The following is a 9,820-nucleotide window of genomic DNA, read 5'->3' as shown; positions in this document are numbered from 1 at the left end:
TTATGTATAAAGACACAAAAGGTAATTATTGTGTTAATTTTTTCTAAACAAAATCTAAAAATTAAAAACTTACATATCGACATAGATTGACATTGTTCATATCAAATGTCACGTTCAATGATCTCTTCAAATTGTTTTGATGCAATTTTTGCCATAGATCTATGACAACATTAAACTACAAAAAATAAGATGGAATTTACCGAAAATGAAGTACGTAACTTTAGTTATACATACAAACCTATAAGTAGATTACCTTGTAACAATGTTGCACATATATTTGTAAGCTTTCAATTTTTGTATCATTCGTTGCCTGTAAAACTGAGGAAAAATATCTCACAGTCATGTAAGTTGATTGTTTGACAAATTTATAAAATCTAAAATTAATTTGTAAATTCACAAATATGAATATATGGAGCGTAGTAGTAAAGTTCATAAAACTTGATCTTTTACCACATATATGTCCATATTGTCTTTGCTGCATATACTTGCTCTATCAGATATGATAGGATTTCTATAAAAAGATTACAATAACTATTAGCAAATGAAACATAGTGAAATTCTTCATATAAAATGCCACAAACACATTATCATACCGATGTTGTCGTTGCCTCAAAAGCTCTCGCACAATTAATTTTCCCAATTGTTTTTTATCAACTTTAATAGAGACTTTCCATCCAAGACTGTATATGGAGAACTGTTTGACCTACATTAATTTAAAAGGTATAGTCAAACTCAAAATATATGCGAATATTGTTAGATTACAAATCTAAAATTTTACAAACTTCATTTTTTGAACATAAGTGAAGCCAATACCTGATTTTTAACTTTCTTATCTGCAACCATATTTGCTTCCTCTTGATAATTCTCCCAAAGCTGAAGTAGCTTTATTTTTTCAAGTATGCCTACAATCAATAATTATATGAAGATATATTATAAGTATATTAATTATAGATTTTAAGAAATGACATAATATAAGTTGAATAAGAACATATTTAGTACATACCTCATGTATCAATAATTTGGTAACAAAACGTCTTTGTAAACTACATTGCGGGTATACACTCCTTCTTCATTATTAACTGAGCCCTTTTTAACCAAGACTTTCGTTGTTTGATCTGACACCCCTCGAGATAAAGCAACATATAGTTGCCCATGACTAAATACATGATCGGGAAGGTAAATTCCCACATGTGGAATTGTTTGACCTTGTGATTTATTTATCGTCAAAGCAAAACTAAGGCGAACTGGAAATTGTGTGCGAGTCATTTCAAATGGAAGTTTCAAGTTTTCCGGAGCCTTTAATGGAATGCGATGTAGGAAAACTCTCGTGCCTTTGAAATGTCCTGTTAAAATCTCTGAATCTATGAAATTATCGTTCAAAGCTCAACACAGTAGCCTTGTGCCATTGCACAAACCAGAAGAAGGGTCAAGATTCCTCAAAAGCATAATTGGGGCTCCAACTTTCAAATGCAATGCATGTGGGGGCATTCCTCCTGGTGAAATGGAATTTAAAAACTCTTGTTGATACAAATTTTGGGTATCATTTTCAACTTTATCAAATGAGTGGTACACTCTTGATTCTCCTGGAAATCTCTGAATGATTTTCTCATTGAGCTTGTCGACATCTTCATTGCGAGGAGTTATTATGCCCCTACTAACCATATACTCGGCGTCAAAAGAATGGTTTATGATATCAGGATAAATTTCTTCTAATAGTTGAACTATTGATTCTTCGCCATTCCATGGTATTGCCATCGATGTTGGTACTTTGATCATTTCATCTATAATGGTAGGTTGTACACCATTTCCAACAGATAAAAGAAATTCACCAAACTGTTGGTCATTTATAGAGCGCATGTTTTGCTTTAAACGAAGTATTTGAATGTGACTCCAAAGAGGTGATTTGACTATCAATGCAGCAATAGTTTCCGCTTTTGTACCTTTAGGAACAACTGGAAGTACTTGTCGAAAATCACCACCAAAGACCATAATTTTGCCACCAAATGGACAATCAACACCAGTGATGTCTATGAGTGTTCGATTCAAGGCTTCAAAAGCATAACGATTTGTCATTGTAGCTTCATCCCAAATGATGACTGTTGCACGTCTAATCAGTTCTGCCAAATCTGATTGTTTAGTAATGGAACACACGGACGAAGCCTCTGGATTTAATGGGATCTTGAATCTTGAATGGGCTGTCCTTCCACCAGGTAAAAGTGTAGCTGCAATTCCAGAAGTTGCCGTTGCAATGGCAATTCTCCCTTGACTTCTCACTGAGGCCAATAGTGCACGATATAAATATGTCTTTCCAGTTCCTCCTGGGCCATCCACAAAGAAGATTGCACCAGTATTGCATTCCACAACCTCCATGATTGAATTGAATGCTAAGTGTTGATCACTATTTAATGTGGCAATAGAATTTAAGTCTTCTCGAGGAGTTACAATGGAAAACTCATCTTGTATGACCTTTGGAACTGTTGAATTATCATCCAAATTTATTGTCATCTCTGGCAAATCGTATTCTGATATGTTCTTATTATGCTGTAGTAAGAGACGGTTTATATCTTGCAGGGTTTTGTTAAGGATATACATATTATTCATACTGTTTGAAGATATGTAATCTTCAATCAAGTAAGGATAAATTTCATCCCACAAACTTCGCACCCCTGTTGGCACACAGTAAACCAAAATTGTAACGAACAATCTCCTTAAAGCCAATGGCATGTGCATGGTTGCAGCTTCTAACAAACATTGTCGTATGCTATCATCATGCTCTAACAAACCATGATGTTCAGCTGCTTGTTTAAAAGTTGGGTACGCAATTCCATTAACCATTAACAAATGATCGAATGATTTTGGTCCTCGGATATGATTGAGTAAAATTCTCAAGTAAAATCTCTCCCCTTCTGATGGCGAAACTGTGTAAATTCTACCAATTACTCTTTGATGGTTCAATCTCAACTGCCAAATCTTTGCGCTATTGCACCATCTATAGTGTTGCGGTATCTCTCGATATAAGTATCGATTTGCAGTTTCATCATTAACATTTAATTGAAAGAATTGGGTAAGCATTGTTCTGGAATAATACTCATCGGCTAAAACATTTTTGATGTCTTGGAACGTATAAAACCTCACTTGCTGCTTATTTGGTAAGTGTATTTGGAGGCGTTCTACGCTAGGAGTCATTTTGGTCATTGAGAATTTGAATATTTTCCACAATGCTTCTGGAGCACAAACCCATCTTCCATCTATGAACTGTTGTACTTCGTCATAATTAGGACCTTGACGAACTTCTAGTGCAACACGGTCAGGCCCTTTATAAACATATTTGTATAAATACTTCACACTTGTAACACTACTGCAAATTTCAAGGTTGATATGACAATCATATTTCAAGAGCAACCATGGGTTGTATGGAATGACCCAACTATTATCCACCAAGACGCTTGGATTACTCTCTACAAGAACTGACTCCCCTTCTCTTCTTCGATAAATAGGATATGAATCGTTTCCAAGTGTAGTAATTGAAGAAAATGGCTTTGGGAACCGTCTTTTGCACCGACCATTTGTCATACACGGGGACCGTTCGTTGTACATTCCACATGGGCCATGTATCATGTGTTTCAGAACTGCGCTGTATAATCTAGGCTCTAATCTCTTGTCTGGAATTTCAGCTCTGACAATGTTATCATAATCATCAGGAGTGCGTAACTTATCATTTTCATCCAAAATAATGACCATGTGGGCATGCGGTAAGCCTCTTTTCTGGTACTCAATAACATATGCATATGCCAGAACCTTCCCGAGCACATGTTTTGTAAGAATGTCGGTCTTCATCTCATCAAATTTTGAATGAAATATTCTTGTTAGCAAATCAGGACGATCATGTGGTGACTGTCCAGGTAGCAACTCAGCTTTAATTTCAGGCCAATTTGGATTGCAGGTCATCGTAAGGAAAAGATCAGGTTTTCCATACTTTTAGACCAGAGCCATTGCATCTTGATATCGCTGATACATGTCTCGTGGGCTACCAACAAATGACGATGGCAATATTGTTCTACGACCAACATTACCTAAACAAATATTTCACAAACGGAAAAAAGAAATTGTATGTATGAATATAAACAAACATGCGTACATGTAATTGTAATATTGTATGTGACAATTTGTACCTCCAGAATTTTCACCAGCATGTATTGCATCTAGAAGACCTTGATAAAAATCTGCTCGAATGTGATTCTGATGAGTACGTATCCATCTTAATTTGTTGGACTCAATCTTCACGTAATTATCTACAACATACTGCTGTAAGAGACGACCTCCTCGAAGAAAAAGAGATTGATCATCAGGGCGAATCTGAATTGATAGTAATTCAATACTTATAAATAATTAAAAGTAAAGATTTTATACGAAATAATTATAGATTGAATAACTTCGATGAAGTAAATTTTTAATATTATGTATACGTCGTTACCTGTAGCATATAAGAATAGAAATCACAACATGTTACTTTTCTGCCATCATTGCTTCTGGTATTTACATCCCATCCATATGAACCGTAGGGTAACAATAGAGGATACTGTAATGGATCATAGTATCCGACAATATCAGAAATATTTAGGAGGTGACCACTGGTTGATTGGACAATGATATCTCTTGGTTTTAAATTTCCAGCTTCTTCGCCACCTACTAAAACTGCAGCAACTTCAGGAGCAGTAGGAAGGTTGTATTGGGGCCTATTACGTGGTTGCTCTTTGATTTGAAGTCTGCATTCATGTATGTCTGGACGCTGAGCCAATTGGCGGAACGTGTGTACAAATGGATTATGAGTATTTAAAATATTCTTTATCTTGTCAAGCAAATCCAAGTGCAATTCTTCATTTTCAGACATTCGATTCTCATTCTCGTGGTCAGTGTCATAAACATACAGTTGCAAATATCTCGGTCTGTCGGTAGAATTTGGTAAGAGACTCCCAATCTTATGATATATGGCTCCTTGTGCACGAAACGTGTACACACCTCGAGTTCTTGCTGCTAAGTTTTCATCAACATGAACACCCATTGAAGTGAATGAGAAAACATGATTGTAGGCTCGAATATTTTGTCTGAAATGACGACCTTCCACTGTTTGGTCAGAGAAAATATCAATTATCTCATTTGGAGCTGTTACTGGTGGCAAAATAATTGTTCCATTATTACAACACATGGTAGATGTTTCACGGTGGAACAATCTTGCGTTGCAATGTCTACATGTAGTTGGAGCAGGGGACTGCATTCTTTGGAACCTTTCAGTTTCATTAAAATTTCTTGCACAATTATGATAGCTCCTATGGATAAATGATCGATTATCTAGAATATCTTCATCACTGAAAGCATCCTGATTGTGGTCGATGTGAGGGATATTTCCTATAACAATACATGTATGATGTATGGGTTTATTATTAACACAGTAGTATTTATTTGAAAGTGTTTGAGTTTCATGTTGAATATTAAATGTAATTGTACTGCATATCATATTTGCATGATCATATTTTTTACATTTATTGTAAAGGTTGTTTATTTTGTAAACGTACTTAAACTAAATAAATTATTTGTACCTTCCATCTGAACTTCACGAAGATCTTGTCTGTTGGCACTTGTGCTTCCATGCTCATACGTCGAATGAGTAGGTGCATATCGGGGTAAGTCGATACGTGCGAGTGCAGTCATTCTACTTTCCCGTCTAAAAACATTAGTCGCAACCAAATTGCCTCCTTCGTAAATGGTTGGCAAAACTGTTGCTCGCGGCCTACGCCATCCTGTTCTATTTCTTCTTGGGATTGCATCGAAAAAGTTTAACATGCATCCTAGCAGTTAAAATTATAAATAATAAATTAAATGAATATTAATGTCAAAAGTGTAAAAGCTTACCAAAAAAAAAAAACTGTTTATAACATTTGAATACTTACTACTTGTTTGTGCATTCGTCATATTATGTACTTGATTTGGATGAGAAGTTTGTTCGATATTTTCAGATATTTGCCTTCTTTGTCGATAATTTGTTCGTCGCCTTGCAAGTTGTTGTTCGCGTTGTTCAATAGTCAAAGCAGCCCTCCTTTGTCTAGCGTAATTACGCCAACTTTCCCTTTGAATTTCCCTTTGTTGCACATTAGAGGTCGCACTTTCTTCACGAATAAACAATCTTCGCCTGCGCTGAGCAAGACGACGTTGCTCCAATCTTGCTGAGCGTTGTTCAGTGCTTAAGTTTTGAAGGCGTAACTGTTCGAATTCTCTTTGTGGTTGTTCAGTTTGAGCATTTCGTTCCGAAGCTGAGCGTTGCCTCCTTTGTTGTAGGTATAAACGACGTCGTTCACGATTTTGTTGTTGTACATGTCTCAAATTTGATGTGTCAGGGTAATCGTGATTCATTTTTCCTAAGATTGTAAGCAAACTAACACTTACGTAGATGAAATCCGACTATCTTTAAAATGTGCCTACATTATATAAAATTATGTAAGAGGCAGTTATAGTATATTCACAATGCGACTCGTATACTCACAATATAATAAGCTTTATATTTTTATGTAAGTGTTTTCATATGTTTGTTTTTATATTGTTATAATGCATATTATTTTAAGTACTAATCTCATTTTGTGGAGAATTAAATAAAATTGCAAGCGAAAGAGATTACCTAGTAATGATGAGCCAAAGCGTGTGCAACTTGAGATATGATTTAAAAACATACTGAATATAATTTTTTCAAACATTCGATTAAATATAAAAATAAATAAGAAATAGAATTAAAAATACTTACAGTCAAAAGAGAAGTAGAAGATAAGTATTAACAAACATGACTGTAGAAGTTATTTGTTCTGACAATCACAAACTGATTACGTAATAAATATAAAAAAAATCATATGAAATTTTGGGACCACTGAATTCTTTCTTGTCAAAAAAATACACTTCAAAACAAACATATGAATAAACAAAGGGTTTTTTTAGAAAAGTTACAATAAAAAAGATTAGACACCTACAACTTTCTTTGAATTTTGGCCACCCATGTTTTTTTCCAAATTTCATGAGATTTGGCCAAACTTTCATGAATTGTAACTAAAAAATTATACAACAAAAATTCATATAAATAAATATAAAAAAAAGTACATATAAATAAAAATAAAAATAAAGATTGAATAAAAAAATTACGTATTTGATTTTTTCAAGCATAGAAAAAGAAGTTATATATTTGAAGCCATTACAAACTGAAGCAATAAAACACTTACCGTCAAAGCAATTAGGTGTCGATAGAGAATAATCCGAAAAGTTTATTCTGAACAACACAAAGTTATAAAGCAACCTGCTGAATCAATAAACGAAGGAAAATAATAGTCAGTTTTTCTCTCTAACAAATCGATTAACATACTTTTTTTCCTTTTACTTTTTAATGAAGAAAATAAAAAGTGTAAGTAATAATGGTACACACAAAATAACAAAACAGGAACCCATATTATTGGAACACTTGCAGTAAAAAATAAATAATAAACTCACAAAAAAAAAGACTTCTTTGTTTTTAATTTTTTTTGAAATAAAACAATTTTTATGAACATTGAATTGTATTTAAGAAAAACACACACACAAAATTAAGCAATCAAACAACCTAATTTTTTGAAAACATAAATTGTAACTTAGATTGAAGTTTATATGATGGAAAAAATTTTAAAAATAAAAAATCATAAAAATGAGTGTAAAATCCTGATCAAACAAAAAATATATCTTATATTTTTTTTGTTTTATTTGTAATTTTGTTTGAACTTTTATATGGTGGGGAAAAAGAAATCATACAAATATGAGCCTAAAATCCATATTATAATGTATACATTTCTTCTTCTTCTTCTTCTTATTTTCTTTTTCGAATGAACATGATCAAGAAAATGAAAACGTGAATTTTCCATTGAGAAGTTATTAGTTCTAAACTGCTAATTAATAAACTACTACTATATTTCATATTTCCTATTCATAATTTCTGAAGTTCTTATATTTTTATTCGTATTTTCTTTTTAGACCAAAATTTGGAGGTTTGGATGGCCTAGGAGGAACAATTATTTTGTATTCATATTTTCTCAAGTTCTTATGTACTACCTAAAAATTAAGGAAGCAACAGGCTAATAGATCAATACCCCTATCTGAATTGGTTTATCAGAATTTTTATGATACATCATAATAAAGTAATAAAGTAATAATTTTTTTTAAAAAAATATTAAGAAACATTGAAGAAAAGAGTTTCAGTTAAATTTTTTTTACAGAGAACTGGAAGAAGAAGAAAAAACTTTACAGTATACAATCTGTATTTTACATACCAATGACATAAAAATAAATTATATAAAGAAAATATACCTGGCAATACTTATTTTTATATTTATACTTGAGTAGCAGTCGCTTTCAAAATTAACAAAATGATTGAGATGATCCAAAGGTAAAAATACAACTGGTAATTAATATTTTTTTAAAATATTATCTTTAATGAGATGATCCAAAGGTAAAAATACAACTGTTTGTTTACACCCAAAATAGATGCAAAAACACAAACCCATTAAACATAGATTCACAAACACCCAAATACCATTCTCATCAAACAAAATATTCCAAATTTAAAGCAAATATATGTTTCCAATTCTGTTATTTCTTGGTGGTTTTACCTTCAGAGTGGGCAGTGGCCACTTCCTGCCCCCTCGGCTGCCTTCTTCGCATCAAAACATATGCATGAATATAAACAAATCTGAACCGTAATTAAGCAACCAATTACTATCAAAACTATTTGAATTTTAGGGGCCCAAAAAAAAAAAAAAAACAATTGAACCTTTCACGACGGTGCTCGGGGGTTAATCCATCGTCCTTGCCTTTACCCTTGTCGGTACCTCGAGCCCGAGCTCTTTCGCGAGCAGGATCCCTCTGGTTACCACGTTAGATCGAATCAAGGAAAACCCATCATACAATCAAATTTCAGAATTGAGAATTGATTTGATGAATTAGAAAACATGAAAAATTGTCAATCAAAAACAAAAATTGCTGATTTTTTTATAAAGTTGCAGAATTTTTTTTTTGTTGCAGATTTTTTGGCAAAATGCAGTGCAGTTATTAGGAATAAATCAGTGAATTCATACATAAGAGAACTTACGAAATAGGAAGACAACCAATGATCTATCCACAGGCTGCTTTATGAAGTTGCAGAATTTTGTATGAAGCTGCAGAATTTTTTTTTTTGTTGCAGTTTTTTTTGCAAAATGCAGTGCAGTTATTAGGAATAAATCAGTGAATTCATACATAAGAGAACTTACGAAATAGGAAGACAACCAATGATCTATCCACAGGCTGCTTTAAAGTTTTATGAAGTTGCAGAATTTTGTATGAAGCTTCAGAATGCAGTGCAGTTATTAGGAACAGTTCAGTGAATTCAGAAGAAAATGGAAAATGCAGTGATGGTATAACTGCATGAGGATTGGAGACGTGGGAAGTGGGAAACTGAATTGGTTGTTTCAATTTACGATTTTATCCCTAATTAAAACTGATGTAAGTGTAACAAATTAAGGTCATTTTAGGGGAAATTGGAAAAAAATTTAGAGAAGTGGCTTCATGACACCAAAATTGGTGTTGGCTTTTAATAATAGAATAGATATTGTTTTTGAATTTTGAAAGTATTTTCAAATTTTTATTATTTTTGTTACTGAAAATATTAAAAATGATTTTGTTTTTGTTTTTTTTGTGTGGAAAACATAGCCTTTCTTTGTAACTATACAAACTAAAAAGTTTTACAAAAAGCTTATAACAAGTAGGTCCAATTAGTCAA

The 9,820-nt window shown here is 32.9% G+C and overlaps 1 protein-coding gene and 1 long non-coding RNA gene across 2 annotated transcripts; both read right to left on the bottom strand.

The window, feature by feature from the left end:
* Window positions 1-5,400, bottom strand: LOC114303138 (uncharacterized). Its single transcript, XM_082868080.1, has 4 exons — window positions 814-5,400; window positions 594-703; window positions 451-511; window positions 1-318 (listed from the first exon to the last, which is right to left on the bottom strand). Exon 1 carries the CDS (start codon window positions 3,946-3,948, stop codon window positions 1,384-1,386), a length of 2,565 nt encoding a protein of 854 aa, XP_082724206.1. The 5' UTR covers window positions 3,949-5,400; the 3' UTR covers window positions 1-318; window positions 451-511; window positions 594-703; window positions 814-1,383.
* A 202-nt stretch (window positions 5,401-5,602) lies between these two features.
* Window positions 5,603-7,601, bottom strand: LOC114323160 (uncharacterized). Its single transcript, XR_014329022.1, has 3 exons — window positions 7,260-7,601; window positions 5,949-6,473; window positions 5,603-5,846 (listed from the first exon to the last, which is right to left on the bottom strand). It is a non-coding gene; the product is annotated as an uncharacterized LOC114323160 (long non-coding RNA).
* Window positions 7,602-9,820: the final 2,219 nt, after the last annotated feature.

This window comes from Camellia sinensis, chromosome 5, assembly GCF_055761805.1.
Source record: "Camellia sinensis isolate YWXY chromosome 5, ASM5576180v1, whole genome shotgun sequence".
NCBI classification, from domain to species: Eukaryota; Viridiplantae; Streptophyta; class Magnoliopsida; order Ericales; family Theaceae; genus Camellia; species Camellia sinensis.
This window is presented reverse-complemented; position numbering and strand designations above follow the sequence as displayed.